Raw genomic sequence first — 22,477 nt, forward strand, 5'->3', positions numbered from 1 at the left:
GACAGAAAAACATTGCAAAACTGTATATAAAAGGAACAGTCTCTCACGTATTAACTAACAGTGCGCTACTGGCAAATTTCAAGTAATAAACACAATTCTGTACAGAAAACCCTTAAGCACAATCCTTAAATAAAGGAAACAGAAGTCTGCTTAGAAATACTGTTTCCTCGGAGTCACACAGCGCCATCATTAAGTGAGAAGAAACATGAATTTAAAGGGTACTGACACGTAAGTTTCTGAATGCTGTATTTCCAAACTATAACTTAACTCTCAAATACTCACATTTTAGAACAAAGAGAACAGTCATCAAGATGAACAAAACACACGTAATAATTCCTTAACACATTTTAAAAATAAAAAAAAAAAAAAAGGCTACTCCACAGCAGCGAGGCTGGTACCCGAGCAACGGCGTCCCCTGCGCAGACGCGCACCGCTCGGTGGCCGCACTGGTGGCCTCTGCCTGCTCCCAGCGTTTATTCAGAGCTCTTTTATCAGCTTGTTTTCTCTGAACCATTTTGTGAAGTTATCCAGTGTTGAACTGCGCTTGCTATTTCAGAGCAAAATAAATATCACAGTCTCTTCCCTAAAAATATTTAGAAAAAACTCATTTCAAACCCACGCCGTATTTTCTTCTCCTATGCACTATTTCAAAATACTGACGTAGGTCTCTCTTTTGCTTTGATTTTAAGAGAACTGAATTGGAAACATGTAAAGCCACACCCTTCCCCTCCCTCCCGATTCTTAAAGCATATTTGTAAAAACAGTACAAAGTTCAAAAGTACAGAGTTTCAGTTCTGGTCCCATTTTACCCAAAACCCCTGAAAAACCAGGGACTTAACAAACCCCAACAACCTTGAAATTGTAGCAGCAATAAAGTGTCCTACCATACAATTTTTTGGACAGGTCTAACACAGTATAAATTAGTTAAACTTCCAGTCTTGGAAACTTTAAGGCCCACTAGCATAATCAAGACTAAGACCGTAAGCGTCCATTACACAGACTGCAGTGCCAGGGTGCCAGTCAGCTGCTCAGCTTTTAGGTGCTGCAGATGCCTCTACGCTTATCTAGTGGTTCTGGGAGTTTCAGGAAGTCAAGTTCTTCTGGCTTTTCGTGGTTTTCAAGGACGCCTCTGAGCTTCTGTTATCTTTCTGATTAGGAACAGCTTGTCACGGCTCTCCTGGAAAGACAGAATAAAAAGTATACTCTAGATGAACTGAAGTAGTACAGGTTATCTAGGAACAGCTCATTTCTTTATTAAATAGGTGCACTCACCACGTTGTACTCTAATTAATGGCTCCCAACACACTCTCAACTGTCTGAACAATTTTAAGTTTACAGTAGTCTTGACTTCATTTATCTCGTTAGGTCACATATTAACAGTTCTGCGTTGAGCCTAGTAAAAACACCTCACACACCTAAAAACTTAAAACCGTACTTCCAAGAAGCCTAACAACAGTGAACAAATAAAAATAAAAAGCATGCAAGGATTTTCAGAATTCCCAACTGATTTGGGAACCCTTGAAAAAGCAGTAAGGCTTTTGCTCCTAAATTCTGTACTCTTCAAAAATCCATCCCCGGCACAGTGTTTTTCTAAGGGCTATCGGCTCTTTCCTAAGAAAGTGAGAAGCCTTACTAGTGAGGCTACGTTGTGACTAGAGCAGAGTTTGACAGACCACAGTATATGAACGCTGTCAAACATGGCAGCAGCTTTTGATGGCCACAAAGAACCGCATCTGCACTGGCACCGTTCTCTGAAGGACTAGTTACTGGTGACCTGCTCCACTTTGAGTACCTGCTGCAGGCGGTGCTGGGGCCTGCACTTGGGAATAAAACCAGACACGATGAAGTAGAAGGACAGACCTGGCGGGAAGGGTGGGGAGTTGGGTGCCTGTTTGTGAGAGCGGAGAAGGAAACAGAGGTGGGGGTTGTGCAAGATGGTGGAGCAGACAGGAAGCACAAGATTCAGGTTCTTCTTTAGCAGAAAAAAACCCATGCAGATGGGTGGATTTAAGCAAGACAACAGATGAAGAACAGGGACACCGCTTCTCAGAGGCTTATCTCACACGTGTGTTGCCTGATATAACCAGACCTTGCTGCAGTTGCAGCTGATACCCAAGAAAACCAACTAGACTGAGAAATACTATAGTGCTTCAGTTATTTTTCCTGTGTAACTTGTAGAACGTTCTTCACTGCCTGTGCAAACACCAAGTATCCAGAAGACTATGAAAACTGTTGTTCCTCTGCATGCCTGATTACCGACCCAACAAAGAAAACTTCAGGGGTACAGAAAAGTGGGTCAAATCTTACCATAACCAGTTGTTCCCTCAGCTGCTCAACCACTCGTTTGTGCGCTCCAGCCAAGGCAATAAAATAGAACATAATGAGGCTACAAACAACAAACCAACATTATATGTTAGCATGACGCAAAACAGAATTAGCCAGAAAAAGGCTGTTATGGGCTAAAGAAATTGTCAGTTTGTGCATTTCCTTCAGATAAGAAGCTGCTGGAGAAAAAAAAATAAAAAAAAAAATCAATATACAGCTGGGGTAGGTTGGGCATGGCTCTGCTCAAAAGCATCTGCTGAGATATCTGGGCTGCCAGCAGGCAGGGGCAGAGTGCTAGAGGACATAGAGGCACGGCCACGTTCAGATGTTACAGGTTGTGTTCTGACAGCTCTCTCTAGAGTTTCAGTTCCTGACCTGCTCTAAGTGTATGTATGGGGGCTTTGCTCCTCAGAAATTGAGTTTAATGAGGTTTCATTGGAGTAACGCTTTGCTCCCGTCAGGGTTTGTAACTATAGTGAGCAGCCACTCCTTATAGCACATATTCCAGATGTAATCTGTGACCCAGATTGTCCACAGTGCATTAAATGATAAAGAGCAGCAGCAAGAACTAGAATGGCACAAATGTCTATATAAATCATGTATTTTCTTCTCCAAATAGTAAGTAGTAGGGTAGCAGTGCAAGTCATCCTCCACCTCTTACACAGGCTTTATGATGAAGTAAAAAAAAGAAAAAAAAAACAAACCAAAAAAGAGGGCTTGATATTGCCTGTGTACACAATAACAGGTTCAGTTCAAGAGAACACATAAATGTGTTATGGAAGAAAGGCCTGGGGGGGAGTCTGAAATAAACTGCATGGTTTCCCAAGCATAGAAGTTGTAGAAAGTATCGGGTGACAAGGCTCCAAGATCTGACAACAGTCAGGTTAAACTGGAATGCAAAAGAATTCCATTTAAACATAAGAAAAAAACCCCAAACTTTTTCCTGCAAGAGTGACCCAACACTGGAACAAGTTTCCCAGAGAGGTTGTGGAGTCTCCATCTTCGGAGATATTCAAAACCCAACTGGGCACAGTTTGTGAGCACCTGCTCTATTTGACCCTCCTTTGAACAGGAGCATTGGATTAGATGATCTCTAGAGGTGACCTCCAACCTTAAAAATTCTGATTCTATATTGAATTTCATCTTACAAAATGAGTGTTTTGGGTCTTTTGTTTGTTCTGTTTTGTTTGTTTTGTTGTTGTTTTTTTTTTTTTTTAAACCAAGACCTCGGCTTTGATGCTTTTGACTGCAGATGAAAAATCTGGTCTAATACTTGTTTGGTATCAGTTCAGTAAGGAAGGAAATGAATCACGCAGCTGCATGACTGAATCAGGTCTCCACAGTACTCACCAGATGACCATAAAAAAAGGCACTGCAAAGGCTTCTGATGCTATGCCATGAAGGACCTGCTGCAGACCTGTTGGAAACCCAAGTATTGTAACTGGAACAACTCCCCATGAAGTGTTAAAACTCCTGAATGGCCCACATGCCTTGGAGGATGGGATACTGTCAAAGAAGCAGAACAGAAAGGAGATGCTATATTAAAATGTAAAGATAAAATAATCCAACACAAGCCTATCACCATTTTGCCGATGGGGTAAACATGTCCTTTGTCTTTAAAACTGTAATTTTTATTTATATGAACTAAATAATAATTCACTTTCTTATACACAATATATTTTATTCCACTTTATCATTCTAAAGTTGTGTGTGTGTTTTTAGGGAACTGACAACCTTAGAGCAAATGTCAACTTCACAGAAGTTAAACTGTCACTTACTGTGCTATGCTGATTCCCAAAGGAATAAAAGCCAACAGGAGCCCAATCAACAGCACCACCAAGAAGAAAAAATTGGAACTTGATGCTCTGATAGGCCTAGCTGCAGGTTTACGTGTGTGCATCAAACTGATCTGAAGAGGGAAAGTGAGCAAGACTGTTACCAGTACATCTATATACATACGTCCAAGTATACTTTCCCCACCAACTGAATTTTCTGTCCTCAAATATGCTACCAGCTACCACATAATCATCCTTCCTTTGATGTACACTGACTGAAGAGGACTCAGACAAGAACGCTTCACATTCTGGTGTAAGTCAATGTCTCCTATTTTGGGTAAGAATTTGATCCAGAGGGCCTCATACACTTGCACAGTGTCAACTGACATAGTCATTTGGTGTATGATCCATGGCACAGCCTTTAGCTTTGATCTGCCGAATCTTCACTGGATACATCCCCCCTTGCAAGAACTAAAATATCAGTAAGGACTTGTTGCACAGAAGGAGCTGTCTGGTCACAGAGCAAAGCTTCTGATATGCAGAAACCACGTCTTGAACATCCAATCCAGCTTGGATTATCCATTTTGCTTCCAAATTTTTAGCAGCTTGGCAAAATCTTGTCCAAGTTCTAAGCTCTGTTGCTAGTAACAGATTATTGCAGAAAAATGTTACAAACTAGCTTTATTACATAAAAAAAATATTTTAAAAAATAAGACACATAATTGATGAGGTAATTATTAAAATGTTGTTTTGCTTGCTTTCAAAGCAAAATTCTACCTTCTCTTAAAAGCAAAAAACCTACAGAAAATGGAATACCATTACCTCATTTCCAGTACACCGCATCCTTGGGTCGTTTTTTTAGGGTTTTTTGTTTTAAATCAACTGCATATCTACATCACAAAAACCACAGAGATGTGCTCAATTTTATTTGTTTACCACAAACCCTCATTACCTTTTTAATGTAAAAGATGATGAAGTATTTTATAGTTGCTATTGCAGGGAGAAGTGGTGAAAAGAAGGTTCCAATCCAGCAGATAGTCTGCCCGTAAATGATCTCCAGGACATTGTCAGAAATTCCAAATTCCTGCAATCCACACCACTGAACTGGCTTGCAAGAGCAATGAGTAACTAACAACCTAAACCCAAAGAACAGCATTAGTTCTAAATTGAAGTTACAGAGCTTAGCTGAATTCTAACACATTTAGAACACACATATTCAGCTTTTAAGCATTAGACAACATAACAGAAAAATGTCGGGGGGGGGGGGGGGGGGGGGGAAGACTCAAGTATAAAAAACTACCAGAAATATGTGTATGTTTTATTTTAAAACTAGTAATCTGATTAGAAATATGGGGAATTAATAACAGAAGAAAGAAACATGTTTTGTAAGTCATTTGCAAAAGTAAGCTCAAAAGGCAGAGATACTTACATTCGAGGAAAATCTATAAAGAGGGTCACAGCAAGAATTATAATAAAATCAAATATCATCAGTTTATACATTTCTTGCCCAACTTCAGATTCCCAGCACTATAAAAACAAGTCAGGAAAAAACAAGATTAGGAATCTAAACACAAGTGAAAAATAAATCTGTCAATCACTAAAGCAACAAACCTCTCAGTTAACACCGTAAAGTTCAAATTGTATTAACTCCCATTTCTAAAATATTTAAGTGTTTCAGAGCTTCCATGCCAAGCTTTTTGTTTGTTTGTTTTGTTGGGTTTTGGGTTTTTTTTTTTTGAGGAAAGACCATTTGTCTTATTGGAGCAAAAGGCAGTAACACAACTGTCTCCAAAACAGAGCTACCTCAAACAACCCTCGTGACGTCAGAAAGTCTATGCTAAATGATGATCTGCCACTGGACTAATTCTAATCAGTTTTAGATATACAAAAGATATATGTAAGAAGTGTACTGGTTTGCACTGAGCAGTAAAAATCAGCACCAGATAGAACAAGAATGGCAATTCTAGGTCTGACTTTGAATACCTCTAGACAAGCAAGTTTCATGGAAAACAAATCTCTACTCACAAGTTCAGATGATTATAGACCAAAATAAATCTGCTTACAGGATAGAGTTCGTAATTGTATCCACAGGCCTTACACTTGTCAGTGTCACAGTGGGAGATCTGACTCCACAGTGAGAACAAGAGAACACCGATATTGGCCAACCGCACAAAGACACACCTGGAAGAAAGGCAAAACCCAATTCCAAACCTGCCAAAAAAGAGACATTCTAACATCATTCGAAACACAAAAGGGTCGGGTTGTACAGAGCTTCAATGGAACCACCAGCTATTTAATAAACACACTTCTTTCCTTAGTAGTAAGTTAAATTGCTTTCCACCTTCCCTGCTTTAGGCTGCAACCTCTTGCTTCTTTTCCCAGTATTGTTCCTAGATCAGTCATTTCAGTTGCAGATCTTGACCCTGCGATGGTCTGCGATTATCTCAAGTACAGTTTGAGAGGCCAGGTGACAACTCTGTGTGCAGCATTTCCCTCTTCAGGCCTTCAGGGGCATTTAGCCAAATCGTAAATACAAAGCACAGGGGCTTGCAGAGTTCAGATGCTTCAACCCAGATCTTACCGCTTTAAGCTGCCAAAGGCCAGTTCTTCAGGCTCTCACACTGAAGTATCTTTTAGCCCAAAACTTTTAACTTCTGCCTTGAGCAAAGCCGTGCTTCAGTCACTGCTGTACACACACATTTGCTCATTCAAGGAACTGCTGCACGCAAAGTGGTGTGAAACCACAGCTCTGCAGCCACAACTTCACTACTGACTGTTTATTCAGGTTGTTGAAGATGTCCAGATCACACAGCTAAATGGGACTGAGAGAGAAACTTGGACACTGAAATGACTGCACTATACTGTCATCAAAACAGGAGATTGTTTCCAGATTTAAAATTAAAGTTTCCAACTAAATGTAAGTCAAACAGTGCCTGCTTGGCTTCCAGTGCCCAGGCCCTCCAGTGCAGAGAGTCCAACCTCTTTGCTTCTTGGTATTTCAATGTTTACAATACTTGTAACCTACAATAAAAACATCTTTACCTCATGAGTGTCAGCCTGATTTCAAAGGCTGGTGAATAATCTTCAAATCCGATCAGAAACGAGAAGATCTGAGGAGCAATGAAGTTGGCCAATGTGATCACAATGGAAGGCAAATACTGCACTAAGAGATTAGCCTGGAAGTTCGTATTGCTGATGCCCTGTACAAGAAGAGATGGGAGAAAGATAATACTCAGAGCAACACACCTTCCTGACATCGTGCTCTCTCCAGCTACCCACCCAGGCTCTCTTGTCCAGGACTCAGGTAGCGTATTTTATTCTGTCTTCATTGTCCACCTACATTTGGAACTACAAGCCAGACCACTGCTATCTATCTCTGCAGTTTGCTGCTACACCCTTGCTTTTTCCTGCTCACTTCACCAGCAGCTCCCCTGACCTCCAGGTATGAGTATTTTAGCACTTCCCCAAAACTTCTGTTTGAAGAGGCTCATCTCACCAAGGCCTGTGTCTGACTACGTTGTCTAACCCAGCACTATGGCTACCAGCTTTTATACCTATGCCAAAGTGCAGACACTTTTCAAGTTATTCACACTAGTGCCAAGCAGCTCCCCGACCTTCCTACCATCTTAACAAGCTTCTCTACCTACTCATTTAGGCAACGTCAAGATATCAACCCATATACATAAAGCCAACAGCAAGTGAGGCTGTTTTTTGAGTTGTTCAGTGTTGTACTATCATCTTTCTCTGCCCTCAAACAATACCTCTGACACAAACACTTCTTTAGCCCGTTTGCTGTTTCTCTCTCTGCAACCCTGGCAGTTTACAGAAGCCAAGAGTTAGGTCCACCACGAGCACAACCTTCCCCATACACAGCCAGTGCCCATCACATCACCAATGAACAGAGCGAGAGAAAAAATGCTGTCTCCATTCATGTCAGGCTAATTCAACCCTGGGGTTCTACAGAGACGTCAGCTGCTGTTGCAAAACTGTTGAAACTGCTGTCTGCTCTTGTTGTTGTTCTTCTGAACTGCTCTTCCCATCTGCTTGTCTTGCCAGGGATGAACAACCCCACTCAACCTGATTCTTTCCGCTACTGATGCAAGAACCTTTTCTGCAAAGCGCTCTGTGTTCAAAGTCTTCCTGTTTCCCCACACAGCCGTAACTCAAGCCACAATACAGATGATAATCTCTCTTCCCTTGTTGTTCATTTTTGCAGCTGAGCAGTGAAACAGATCACAAAACTCATCACGATGAAGTTTGCTTTAACAAGATCAGTTCCCTGAGCCAGTTCACTGCCCAGGCACAAAAGCGTTTGTACTAGGAGGTTACAGTGAGGTGAGAACAGTTACACGGGAAGGGAAGCAAGGGCTGCTTTTCCTGTCAGCTGCATTATCTCCAAGGCAGAGACACTGGCACCTCTGTACCAAAGGGAGACATCGCTGGGTTTTTTTTGCGCATGCTTCTTGATCCTTCTCACTCTCCTCTACTAGGAGAAGAAATTCGAGGAGCAAAAGAATTCTAGGTCGTAGAAAGCATTTTCAGATCCCTTGCGTGAAAGGTGCTATATTAAGATACTTGACTCTTTCACAATAGTTCCTCTTGCTGTAATCACCAGCCCCGACTGAATCTGTCCTAATGTCATGTCTGATACTTACATTGGAGTTTTCTTGAGAGAAGACAGTCGCTTTATAAATAGAGTAGAAACATCCTGATAAAACTGCAATAACAATTATATTTATAAATATTCTCAGAGAGTAGATTCTTAGCTTTTCTTTCATTGTCCTCTCAGCTATTTTTCGCTTCAGTCTTTCTTCCTCCAAGTCTGTCTACAAACAAAAGAAAAAGGATGTGTAGTTTTCTGGTGCAGCATAGAACACTTGACACCATGTCTTCTACCTCTGGGACGTGCAAATCCATAGCCTGTTCTAGGAGAGCCACTCCACCGCCTGCCCAAGCACACTGAACTGAGAGTGCCTTTTCATTGACACCAACAGGTCCGTGCAGGAGTGGAAGCCCCAGCGTGCTCAGTCTCCTCAGGCTGAGGGCCCTGTAGCCAAAGACAGGTGTCTCGTAATCCTCTTATCTCTACTATATCAGTAACATATCTCCTTGAGGACAGAAAGACAACTTGTCTGTTTATTGTGAGAGACTGATCTCAGATAGCTTGGTACTAAACTCTGAAATGGGTAAATCAGCCCACTCATCTCCTTACTTCTGCAGGTAAGTAACCAGTCCTCACCGCTATGGCTCAAACTTCCTTCTCCTACTCTTTGTGAAGGAAAATTGGGGGATGGCACAGAGAGAAAGAAGTACAGTTTTGAGCAGCTTGTCACGTAAACTTGATACCTCTCACCTTGGCTGATGTGAAAATACAGTATTGCCTGTGAAGGCAATTTAACCTGGGCAAGCCCACAGATTACCCAGGTATTTTCTGAGGACTTACTTCCATCAAACAGTAATATGAAGGGGCATGTGTTTCTAAGGTGCGAGTTCTAGAGGCAAAAGCATGGTAAGCGAAGGAGGCTCTGGTTATGTGATGAAAAAAGATGACTGTGAACTTTACTAGAGCAGAAAGCAACTCACTGTAATTTATGAAATCTGTAATTACTGCTTTGTGGTTTGAAGTGGAAGTATCTTTTTAAAGGTAATTGTTTCACTACACAAATCTCTGCTTCCAGCGCACACAGAGCAAAAAGAAGGTACTGGTTTCACCAGAAAAGCCTTTCAGACTCTTTTCAGAGACTTTATGATTTGGAAAATCTATTAGCTGCATCAGCATTTTGTATGTGCATGTGCATCAAAGACACCTCGCGAAAAACCTGCAGTATCTTCTTACTGCAACAATGCTCTCAACTTGTATGAAGAGTACCATCTGAATTTTATTCCTCCCCAAACTACTGCCTACCACATTGCAGACTTATAACCCAGTATACTCAAACTGATTCTCAACAGTACAAGGATTTTGCCCACAGCCGGGATAGCTTTTCCTGTTGGATCATGTAGAAACTAACACAGGAAGCAGCACTGGAGTGTGAGGAAGAGGCAGATAAGACAAGCAGCTAATAGGTTGGCTTCAGTTCCCAGTGGATGGGGGAAGGGCCATCAACCTCAGTGTCAATCCTTCTCACACCACAATTTTAGCTACCTACAAAGCATGCAAGAGGATGTAGGTTGCCCTGCCCCCAATATAAACTACTTCAGTCCTTCTTATCCTTATTCCATTATCTGCAGAATTACACACCTCTCTTTTTTTAGCCATCTAAGCTATACGAAAACGTAATCACAGAAAAATGAGAGTTACTCACTTGGAGCTCATATTGCAAGCTGCGATGTTTTAGCCGTGCTGCATGTGGATCTGTAATGCAGAAGTCCCAGCCTGCAAAGACTTTGTTACAGTAACTCTGAAATTGATCTTCATCATGCACCAAGTTCTGCTTAAATCCTTCCACAGACCTAGAGAAAAATACAACTTTCCTTCTTTCATGAAAAGACATGTTTTATCCACAGAAAATGAAACAAAAAAACCACACCTCAAGCAACCTGGCTCATCAAAGACTAAATGGCACTCACACACACACACACGCCACTTCTTTTTTAGTTACTTCCCCTCTGCACTTAGCCACAGTCATACCTTCTCTCCTCATCCAGTGCTTCTCTGATGCTGCAAAGAGCTGGCTCAGGAAACTGAGAGGGCAACCCTCCCCGCCCAAAAAAAATGAAATAAAATCCTCCAGCAACAACTACTTTATAGTTGAGGGTCTTTTATTTATATGTATGCGCACAAATGAAAAGCTAATAAATAAAAATAAATAAATTTGAAGTATTTTGCTGGCTGAGTTTCCCAAAGACAGACAAAGGCTAGCGTGGCACTGCAAAAAATTCTCCATTTCCATGTAAAACAGTTCTAGAATGTAGCATGTTCCCTACAAGCAAGAATGCAATGTAAACTGTGCAATAGGTAGCAGTAAATAAACTATGCCAACATCTTTACCTTTTTATTATCCAGAGGAGACTTAATGCAAGGTAGGCAAATGTCGCCAGCAGATATGCTAGTGGCAAGTTGTACCTCAGGACACTGAGCCACGCAGCATCTATTGTGTAATAGCCATAAAACAAACTTGTCACTTCAAGGAATCCCTGTGAAAACATGAAGTTTAAATAGAATTTGTAATAGTACCAGCAACTGCCCACTTAAATCCAACCTGGTATTAATCAATCATTTTGTAAATTTAAAATTACTACTGGGCCCCCAACAAGCTACAACAGTCTGTAGCTTCTAAATACTGCCATTGCCTCTACCAAACCGTAATGCAGACACTACGTGCTTAAAATCCCTCCCCTCTCCAATCAAAGAGGTCTATGACAAGGACACCGAGAGCCTACACAGAGAGCACAATAGGCAGCATGCTCCAGAATATGTAGCGTTTAGCAGCTGGGGAGGAGAGGTGCAGGCTGCAGCATGTGGCCAACCAGGCCTTGTGGATGCTCAGTAAAAGTCAGTTTGAAAACTCCCCTTCTCACAGATAAAGGCTGATATTACTCCAGTGATGCATATGCCTTATCATTTTTAAAAATTATCAAAGCTTCATCCCCCAAGTAGAATGCTTTCACATTTTACATGTTACGCAGGACACAGAAACTTAATTTAAAAAATCTAATTACTTACAGTGCCACTGAGCAAATCTTTGAGGTAAGTATAGAAGTAAACAAGTCCCACATTATCACTAGGTTTATAAACTGTGCAGTGAGGCGCTGTCAAAAGAAAGGCAGGAAAAGTCACTCAAATGGTAATGCCCATTAAACTGTAAGCTCAAGTTAATTCAAACATGGCAAGTTCTCATAAAAAAAGGCATTTCTTTGTCCTGGGAGGCAGAGGAGAAGCTGATGGAGAGGGGGACTCTTACAAACAACAGTAGTACATAGAGAAGATGTTTACCTATGTTCTCTGGAGGAATTTTAGCAAAGCTGCTGTTGAATAGTCCATATTTAGAAATGATGCTGGGAAGGGTAACAAAACTGAACATCAGGATAAAAATTATAAAATTCAGCAGGACCAGAAAACGCAGGAAGGAGAAGTAGGACTGAATGCCAGTACCAAATTTCCCTGGGAATAAAAGAAACATGTGCCAATAATTAAGATGATAAAATCATTGAAAATACCGAATGAGCAGATTATCATTTCAGTTACATCGAGTTAACTCACAAAACACTACTAAAGCTAGTTTTAACTACTGCACGCTTTTAGCAATATAACTGAAATGGAAATGTGACTTTTTAATAATTTTCTCCAGTATCTTTCCTTCTACCCCATCATGGATTTTACATCAGCAATAATAAAGGAAGCAGGTAACTTCTTAAACACATACAGTTATATCTGAAACTATGCTCACACAGGTAAAACTACCAACAACAGAAGCAACTTGAAAGGGGAGAAATTGACGTAAGACAGTAAATACCTTCTATGCTGTGAATATCATGTCGCCAAAGCTCCAAGTAAGATGACAACTCCTTGACTTCATTGAGGACTTTTTTCAATGATTTACTGCTAGTTCTTTTCCACTGTTTCCATCCAGATAAATATTTTATATCAGCCTGCTGACAGTCCCTAAGAATCAAGACATACAGTTACTGAGCACAAGAAATACTTTTTGACTGCATGTAACAGGGCCTAGCACAGCGGAGCCTGCTTGCAGCCCTCAGAGGGATAGCACAGTGCTAAAAGTTGGAGTAACATACGCTAGCTGTCCCCATCTGTTCCTCCTAGTAACTGTGACATCGAGTTAATTCAAATATAGCACATCCTCTCACAGAAAACACTTGCCTCTCTTGAAGGAAAAAAAAAAAAAAATCTGATTGACAATAGCACAACACAGAAAAAATATGTAGCTGAACTTCCTGGTGGGATCTCAGGGAAGTTGCCATTAATGACTTCCCATTCACAAATGGCTGGAAAAGGAAGAGGAGATTCTTTCCTCAAAGCTTCTGACCAGAGCATCTCCACCAAGAGGCTCCTAAAAAATAAATCTCTCTAAAATATTTAGCTTCCTTCTTTTAATGTTACAGATGCAGCTTTTCAAAATGGAAAATTATTCTTTTTTTCAGAAAATTCACAAATCTCAAAATCAGAATGAAATGTCAAAATATGCTGGGGGAAAAAAAGTAAAAAAAAAAATAGAGAGCTATAAAGAGGCTTAAATATTCCATTTGGACTTCATAATTTTAACTTTTATATTGCATTCCAGTATATAACAGGAAACAAATGTTATTAAAATTATTCATTTTTCATTATTCAGTTTTTATAGCATTTTGAAAAACTCACTGGAAAGTGCCAACTCGACAAATTTGAGAACATATTTCTTTGCCAGCATGTGTGGGGGTGTGATGTTCTAATAATAAGCTGCAAACAAACACCGAGGATGTGCCACAAACCACCTATAATTTTTAGTCACTTCTCACATAGATTTTCATACTATATGCATACATTTGCATTTTAAAAATTGCTGCATGGTCAGCAACAGCATCAAGGTGAATTCAGAGTGGCTCACAGTTTACATTTCATTTTTTCTTTTAAGAAACCTCAAAAACAGACAAAACTTCCCAGAAACATAGCTTGAAGACTGACTTGTATGCAGCAAATGCTTTCCAGCCTCTGATGCCACTGAAGAAGGGCAACAGTTAAGTACCCACGAGGTCACTGTGCTAGAGCAGAAGACAAAGGTTTCAATTTTAAAATACTTTGTACACAACCCTACTTAAGTGCATAAGTGCCATGCCATGCCACTGCCATGTGTGCTGTATGTTGACAAAGTTTCCATATCCTTCTCAGCCAAAAGTAAAATTAGCATTTTGGCAGGAAGCCGAATTAAACCCTAAATGCAACAAACAGGCAGCAGATGACCTCATCTTTATGTGCAAATACAGCTACTCTCAAAAGATTTCATTTTGTGGAAACAACAGGCTGCAGCATGTAGTGTTTTAAACAGACACTTTAGAGAACTATCTGGCCTGTGTTTGGTCTGAATTTTAAATAGAGGCGTGGGCTGCATATTCATCTGCGTTACAGAAGTTGAGTATTCAGCTTTCAGGACACTTAGATCAAGCATTTTGTGTTTGCAGCTGCTGCACAATACACACAGATTACTGATCCGCAGAAGTGCAAAGAAGCCACACCAGAATATCTCAGCACTAAAACGTGTAAACAAGCTTGGGACGTCCCAACTCCGTTCCTAACACACACCATGGCCTCAGGACTGCAGTTCCTTTTCCTTGAAGAACTGAGCTTTAGATACCCAACTTCAAATAAAAATTCAACGTATCGAGCACGTTCCTTACCATGACCTAGACCTTCTGCTGTTCCTTGTGTACGGGCTGTAGGGTTAAACTTAACACCAGGGTCAGGCTGTAATTCGCTTCCCACTGCTCTTGCAAGGGAGTAACTGGTTCTTTGTGGAGCACCAGACATTAATTGTACTTTCACCTCTCTCCTGGTTCATAACCACAACTACAAAGGATCTGATTTAAAGGTGCAGCTGTTCCCTGACAACGTAAAAACACATACCGTATCCTCTCTCCTCAAAGGAGCTTTCAGCCTCGCAGTAAGACATGAAGCAGAGAAATACAGGTGGGGCAAAGCATGCTCTTTGCCATCCCCTCCCTGCTGGGAGTTACCACCAGCGGGGCAGCAACTGCTTACAGCTCACAGCAAAGAGGAATTTAAAAAGGCATATGGAAAAAAAAGAAGAAATGGTCCTGGAAAGCCTATTTCCACCTGTATTGAGCCACACCAGAGACGGCACAACGTATTTTGGAAGAACTGCTGTGAAGACTCAAGAACAGCAGCGCTTGCATAGCAGAAGCGGGTTGCTGATGACAGATAACTCACAGTGACCCTCAAAAGCACAAAACCCTGAGGCAAAAAGCAAAAAGGAAGCCAGTGGGAAACGCGCTTGGCTGCCGCAAGTAATTCCCAGTTTTGACTCATTTCTTCCAATTCAACCTATCCCTCCCCCAGGCAGCCCAGAGCCCCCGGCCGGGCTCCGGCAGCTGCAGGTGCCACATTTCGGCACAAGAACCCGGGCAACTTCTTGTCAAAACCACACGCCACAGGGTGAAACCCATACAGATGAGCCTTCCATCGCACCTGCGTTGTATTTAGGTAAAAGTAATTTAAAAAACAAAAAACAAAAAAAAAAAGGGAAAAGAAGTGTAAAGATTTACCTTAATCTCCTCTTCTCCGCGATACTCAAGGGGTATTCCCTCGCGGGGCGAGCAGCCAGCTCGCCTGCCTCTTGCTCCGGCCCCCGGGCCGCAGCCCCGCGGAGCCCCGCGGAGCCCTGCGGGGCCGCCCGCCGCTCCTGGGTGCCCCCGGCGGCGGCCCGGCGCCTCAGCGCCGACTGGTAGCTGGGCAGCTCCTGCAGGAAATCCACAGGTGCGGCGGCGCGCGTCTCCTCAGGGAGAAAGACCTCTGCGAGAGGGAGGAAGCACAGGGGCTGCGGAGCGGGGCTCCCTGCGACATGGCACCCGCCGCGGCCGCCCCCCGGCGCCCCGCAGCGCTGAGGGAGGCGAGGCGGCGGGCGAGGCGGGGGGCAGCGCCCCTCCCTCTCCTCGCCACCTGCGGAGCCGCGGCCGCCCGCCGGTGGGTGCTCCCTCCGCGCCTGCGCCCCGTACCCGCCTCCCCCTCGCCCTTACCGCTGCTGCCGCTGCTCAGCCGCCAGCCCGGCGGCTCCGCCGCGGCCCCGAGCGCGCTCATCTCTGCGTGGAGGAAGCCCCAGCCCCGCGTCGGTGCTGCCGTTTCCGGGCGTTACGGAGCCGGCGGAGTTGTGGGGCGGCGGCTGCCGGAGAGCCGGGGCCGCTGGCGGGGCGGGGGCGAGGCTCCCCGCTGGGGCCGCCTTCCCCGGGGCGCCTCGCCCGCAGGGGGCGCCCGCAGCCGCAGCCCTGACGGCCCGCGCCCCTCAGGGAGGTCCCGCCCGCGCCCCTCAGGCAGGTCCCGCCCGCCTCTGGAGCTGCCGCGGGGGTCGGCCCCTTCCCCGGCTCGGCGCGGGGGTCGTTGCCCCGCTGTGAGGGGAGCGGCCGAGGCGCGCAGGGCCCGCTCCCTCCTGCACCCAGCACCCCGTCTGTAGTCCGGGCCCCCCTCCCTCCACGGCACAGCTCTGTATCCTTAAACTCGTAGGTTTAAAATAAGGGTTTCAGATTTGGGGGTGTCAGAGTCTTTTTGTTCCTCTTGCCCAGGGCTTTCTTTAGAGAGACGGTGAAGAGACACAGCAGGATGGTAAGGCTACAAGCAGACCACCCTCTCCCCTAGAATGAGGCAAGGCCCGACCCGCCACGCACGGGGCAGCGGGGTGTTCTGACTGCCGGCTGTCTCTCGCAGACGTTTGGCTTCAAAACAGGCTTTGTTTCGATGTCTTCTGTTACTGTTAAATGGGCGTGCTGGTGTTGGGTGCTGTAAAAACTTGCAAACTCACATTTGGTCAACTCCCCTTAGGTTGCTGGCCCAAACTCCCTAGCTTGTTCTGAGTGATTGGATCCAGTGACACGGGCTGCAGTGGAAACAACACAACTTTACCCTTGAATGTGAAAACTGAGCATGAACTGGAGCAAACAAAGTCAGTAGATGCTTGGATTTCTTTTTCCATCTGACAGCGAGGGTGTTTTTTGTGTTAAGTTGTAGTAAACATCCCTGAGACACTTATTTCTTGGAATAATTCTTGCCTTTAGTGTGAAAATAACAGTACATGTGACGAAAAAGAAAATGAAACCTCCTGTAGTTCCAACAGTATTACACGTGGGGAAAAAAAAAAAACAAAACATTTCTAGTGTTTCTTACTGTATTCTACTGGTAGATAAATCAATAACCAGATTTTTCTGAACATTCCTCATCCACTTCCTGCAGTACTTTTACAAATAAGTCATCATTAGTTTTCAGGATGGTGAATCAGACATAAATGAGTACATTTCTTACCTGTGTGTTATCAGCTCAGGTATGTGATTTTCGAATTGTTTTATTAGCAACAATGATCTATGTGGATAATCAGTTTTCATAATAAAACCATGACATGTTATTGATAAAAACGTAAGTTCTCAAAGTAATGTAGATGTACATGTTTATGATCAGTCAGTTGATGTATTACTGGCAGAGGAGAAAGATGTATCCTAAGGGGAATTGTGAAATACAGAGACATGGAATTAAAGCACAGGAACTTCCTTATTACACTGAACTACTTTAAAAACCAACCAACAAAAAAAAAGACTTTGTAGGTGTTCTTGCCTTTGTGCTCGTAGATTGGTCTAGAATACAACTAATATGTTTTTTAGCTATTTTTCCATGAGAATAAGCTATACTTGCCCTCATCCTTCAATAGGTCACTCTGGAAGCTAGTACAAGAGGGCAAGACTTCAAGCCTATTGCTTTTTCCCCTTCTCTTTTTCGCAGATCTCCAGGATGATTTTTCGCAGGTGGGATTTTTTGTATAGCAAAGGCTGATGCTGCGTGACTGTCTGCTGCCCTCCTGAGAGGCTGGGCTGGGCTTCAGCTTGAGAGCAGGCAGGACCGGCTTGTTTGTAACAGAGCTGGGTACCTCGGTGAAGCCCGTTACGTGGGTGGTTTTGGTTCCTTGGTTGAGCGTCACATTTCATGGGCTTCATTTGAACAACTTCCAATTGATCATTCCGGAAAATTACGGAGATGGAAATTAAAACCCCTTGGTAGCCTTCCTGAAAAATCATTTAGTATTGTTCAGCATTCATGCTAAGTGTGCGATTCATATGCCAGATGTGAATGTGTATTGCACCACAAGAGCCTAAGTACCCACGTTTATTGGTCCCTTGAAGCCAACCACGCGTGGGCCATCCTTGTGTTTGGCTGTGAACACAGAGCAAGGCCAGTTCTGTAAGACTTCCCTAGGGGTGTCATCTGGGGTATGAGTTTTGCTTTTTATTTATGTTCCTTTTCTTACCACTAAGAATACAAAGAAGAAAGGTGAGTAGTACACTTGCTGATTAATGAGACTCTTTCCGAGACTCTTTCCAAAACTCTGTGTGCTAGAAAAGTGTTAGGTTAATGACCCCGTGAGAACAAATTTGAAGAACTTGTGAGAACATTCTCTGTTCTCTTTTTTCAGTTGAGAAAGCTTTTTAGACACTTGGAAATGTTTCAGTGAATTTTATGGATCTCGGCAATCCCAGGTGGGAAAACAGGAAGACAGGCATGCTGAGGAGGAGAGAACGGATGATTCTGCCAGAGCCCAACAGTCACACGCAGGGAGTGCGGTAGGTTCCTCTCATGCGTTTTTTGTCCAATGTACCTTATTCATAAAAGCAGCAGTTTTCAGTCTGTGCTGAGCATGGAAGCCAGTGCCATATACTGTTTCCCGTGATGCCGGAGATCCGTCTGTCACTGTTCTGGTTTTGGCTGGGGTAGAGTTAATTTTCTTCCTAGTAGCTGGTATAGCGCTGTGTTTTGGATCTAGTATGAGAATAACGTTGATAACACACTGATGGTTTAGTTGTTGCTAAGCAGTGCTTACACCAGTCAAGGACTTTTCAGCTTCCCCTGCTCTGCCAGGTGCACAAGAAGCTGGGAGGGGGCACAGCCAGGACAGCTGACCCCGACTGCCCAAAGGGCTATGCCATACCGTATGGCGTCATGCTCAGTATAGAAACTGGGGGAGTTGGCCAGGGGGCAGCGATCGCTGCTCGAGGACGTGCTGGGCATCAGTCGGCAGGTGGTGAGCAATCGTATTGTGTATCACTTGCTTTGTATATTATTATTGTACTATTATATTATTATTATTACTACTATTCTATTTCATTTTACTTCAATTATTAAACTGTTCTTATCTCAACCCACGAGTTTTCTGACTTTCACCCTTCCAGTTCTCTCCCCCATCCCACCGGGGTGGGGGGAGTGAGCGAGCGGCTGCGTGGTGCTTAGTTGCTGGCTGGGGTTAAACCACGACAGTCACATCTAGTAACACCGTGTGTTTCCAGCACACTTTTTCTTTTGTGTAGTTCCTCTTCATAATGCCACAGCTTGAAAACGCTTCTAAACATTCAGAGAAATTCTGAGTGATAGTTTTAGTTTGGGGGGGATCTTGTGTTTGACTACCGCCGTGTTTTGCCCTGTGGCCTGTGCAGCGTGCAGGCAGCTCCTGGATCAGTACAAGAGATCTGCAGACAAGTCCTCTGCAGTCATGCCAGGAATGTTGCTTTGGGCAAAACGTAATCTGAAAGCAGTATTAGAAAACTGCACTTAAATCTATCTTGAATGCGTCTGGTACAGGATAGGCATGTTTCACCCATGGTAGGAGCTGGAAAAGCACTAGCCATTTGGTAAAAGTGATCCTCACCCATTACAGCAGCACAGCTTCTGAACACGGAGCAAATTGATTTGTTACCAATTCCCCACTGGCTAGTGATAGTGCCTTTAATCCAAAGGTTGACAGGGGTAGTTTTGATTTGTTTGGGTTTTAATCTTCCTGACTAGAGAAGTTTCTTAGGAATAGTTGCTGGAAGTTTTAAGATGTGTGTTTTTCTGGGGAGATAAAATATGCCAAAAGGGTGTAACAAACTATTAATACAAAAGTGGCTGGGGTTTTATAATTCTGTACAGTATTAGCAAAAAGAAAAAAAGTAATGGGCAGAGCACAGGTCTGGGACAGCAGAGCCAGTCTTGTCCTTAATCCTGTTTCCCTTCTCTACCTGTGCCTGTCCCAGTGGTGGCTGTTGAGCCCCACATCCCGTTGGAGGATGCTTCTCTGTTCAGAGGACAGCATTGGCTTTTGGGAAGGGCACTGGGCACCAGCCTGGCAGTGACCATTGTATGGTGGGTGTGCTGGGGTAACCCTGAGTCCACCTGGCAACACCCAGCTGCTACAGAGTGGTTAAAGTAACGGAGGCATCCCTGCTGAGCTGCTTTGGGACAGAGATTCCTGCAAGAGGCACCACCCCAGCAGTTTATTGGCTTCTCTGTATTGCACCCTGCCTGGTGCTCAGCTGTAGCTTTGTCCAGTCTGTAGTTTTGCCCATGTCTGCTTGAAAAGAGGACACGCAGGGGAGGAGGAAGACAAGAAAAATCAATATCTCTGTGTCACACTAAAGGAGAAGTTCCTTCTGGTCCCTAGAGAGTACAGGAAGACAGGGCTGGTGTTAAGTTCCCCATCCAGGAGCTGCTAATTACTGCCTATGTTAGTGTGAACTATTTTTTTTTTCACCCCTAGATGAGCCTTCCTGTAATACAAATAAAAACATGTGAGGTCAAGCTTGTTCTTTCTCTCTGCTCTACAAATGATTAATCCAGGGATAAAGGTAACACATCACGTGTCTGAAAACCATTTCTCTCTGTCCTTTTATTGCGGTGTTACTGCAATAGGGGCCAAAAGCAAAGCATGATTTAATTCGTGGAGGGAAGGAGACTGAACGTCTTGGAGATCAACGTGTTCTATAGCAGGTAACATGAAAAGGACTTTGTTGTTGTTTTCCTTCCTCTCATTGAGCTGTAAGAGCAGGACTTCAGCTCCCCCTTTCTGGGGTGTGCAGCTCCATGCACAGCCCGTTCAGGGCCAAGGGAAGCGAAGCAGGCAGCCACCAGGCACCCCCCAGCATCATAGAATCATAGAATGTCCTGAATTGGAAGGGACCCACAAGGATCATCGAGTCCAACTCCTGTCCCTGCATAGGACAACGCCAGAATTCACACCATATGTCTGAGGGCGTTGTCCAAATGCTTCTTAAATGTTGTCAGGCTTGGCGCCGTGACTGCCTCCCGGGGGAGCCTGCTCCAGTGCTCCACCACCCTCTGGGTGAAGAACCTTTTCCTAATGTCCAACCTAACCCTCCCCTGGCATATCTTCCTGCCCTTCCCTCGGGTCCTATCACTGGTCGCCAGGGAGAAGCGATCAGTGCCTGCCCCTCCTCTTCCCCTTGTGAGGAAGCTGTAGACCGCGATGAGGTCTGCCCTCAGTCTCCTCTTCTCCAGGCTGAACAGACCAAGTGACTTCAGCCACTCCTCATGCGGCTTCCCCTCTACACCCTTCACCATCTTTGTGGCTGTTCTCTGGACACTCTCTAGTAGCTTTGTATCCTTTTTGTACTGTGGCACCCAAAACTGCACACAGCACTCAAGGTGAGGCCACACCAGTGCAGAGTGGGACAATCACCTCCCTCGACCGGCTGGCAATGCAGTGCTTGATGCACCCCAGGACACAGTTGGCCCTCTTGGCTACCAGGGCACACTGTTGGCTCATGTTCAACTTGCTGTTGACCAGAACCCCCAGATCCCTCTCCACGGGGCTGCTCTCCAGCCTCTCATTCCCCAGTCTGTAGGTACATCCAGGGTTGCCATGTCCCAGGTGCAAAATCCGGCACTTGTCCTTGTTAGACTTCATATGGTTGGTGATTGCCCAGCTCTCTAATTTGTCCAGATCTCTCTGCAGGGCCTCTCTGCCCTCGAGAGTGTCAACGGCTCCTCCCAGTTTTGTGTCATCGGCAAACTTTGATAAGAAACCTTCAGGTCCTGTCTCCAAGTCATTTATGAAGACATTAAAGAGCACTGGCCCCAAGATGGATCCCTGCGGAACCCCGCTAGTGACTGGTCACCAGCCCGATGTAACCTCATTTACCTTTGAGCCCGACCCATCAGCCAATTGCTCACCCATTGCATTATGTGTTTATCCAGCTGTATGCTGGACGTTTTGTCCAGGAGGATACTGTGAGAGACAGTATTGAAAGCTTTACTGAAATCCAAAAAGATTACATCGACTGGCTTCCCTTGGTCAACTAGGTGGGTAACCTTGTCATAGAAGGAAATCAAGTTTGTCAAGCAGGACTTTCCTCTTGTGAACCCGTGCTGGCTGGGGCCAATGGCTGCATTGTCTTTCAGGTATTTTTCAATAACTCCCAGAATAATCTTCTCCATAATTTTGCCAGGCACAGAGGTGAGATTGACAGGCCTGTGTTACCGGGGTCATCCCTATTGCCCTTCTTGAAGATTGGGACAATGTTTGCCAGCTTCCAGTCAACTGGGACCTCCCCAGATTCCCAAGAACATTGAAAAATCATTAAGAGAGGTCTCACTATGACATCAGCCAGCTGTTTAAATACCCTCGGATGAATCCCATTGGGCCCCATTGACTTATAGGGATCCAGCTAGAGCAGCAAATCCCGCACAAGTTCGGGGTTGGTTGGGAGTTTGTCATTCTCCCAGTCATGGTTCTCTAGCCCAGGGCTCTGGGGGGCCCAGAGCCCATCATCAGTGTTGAAGACCAAGGCGAAGAAAGCATTAAATGTCTCTGCTTTGTCTATGTCCCTGTTTGTGAGGTGACCATGCTCGTCAAGTAATGGGCCAATGTTATTTCTGGCCTGCTTTTTGCTATTTATAT

At 44.1% G+C, this 22,477-nt stretch overlaps 2 protein-coding genes across 5 annotated transcripts in view; one reads left to right on the plus strand and one right to left on the minus strand.

Annotated features, from left to right (window-relative positions):
- Positions 1-46: 46 nt before the first annotated feature.
- Positions 47-15,941, minus strand: TMC7 (transmembrane channel like 7). The gene is given in 17 exon segments (XM_082313497.1): positions 47-1,177; positions 2,308-2,386; positions 3,676-3,831; positions 4,104-4,234; positions 5,053-5,236; positions 5,530-5,627; positions 6,164-6,281; positions 7,143-7,300; positions 8,756-8,926; positions 10,406-10,553; positions 11,092-11,237; positions 11,767-11,852; positions 12,037-12,204; positions 12,557-12,705; positions 15,318-15,625; positions 15,627-15,696; positions 15,698-15,941. Coding segments are annotated over 17 exon segments (2,382 nt in total). The 5' UTR covers positions 15,850-15,941; the 3' UTR covers positions 47-1,117.
- Positions 15,942-16,099: 158 nt separating this feature from the next.
- TMC5 (transmembrane channel like 5) overlaps positions 16,100-22,477 on the plus strand; it is a 36,163-nt gene continuing 29,785 nt past the window's right edge. The window contains exons 1-3 of one of the 4 annotated variants that reach the window (XM_082313476.1): positions 16,100-16,368; positions 16,585-16,705; positions 18,221-18,368. The gene's annotated coding sequence lies outside the window, so the exon portion shown is untranslated. Of the gene's footprint in view, positions 16,369-16,584; positions 16,706-17,058; positions 17,081-18,220; positions 18,369-22,477 lie in introns of those variants that run through there. The other 3 variants (XM_082313477.1, XM_082313478.1, XM_082313480.1) reach the window with 3 other exon arrangements.

This window comes from Platalea leucorodia (genome assembly GCF_965183815.1).
Source record: "Platalea leucorodia genome assembly, chromosome: 5".
NCBI lineage: Eukaryota > Metazoa > Chordata > Aves > Pelecaniformes > Threskiornithidae > Platalea > Platalea leucorodia.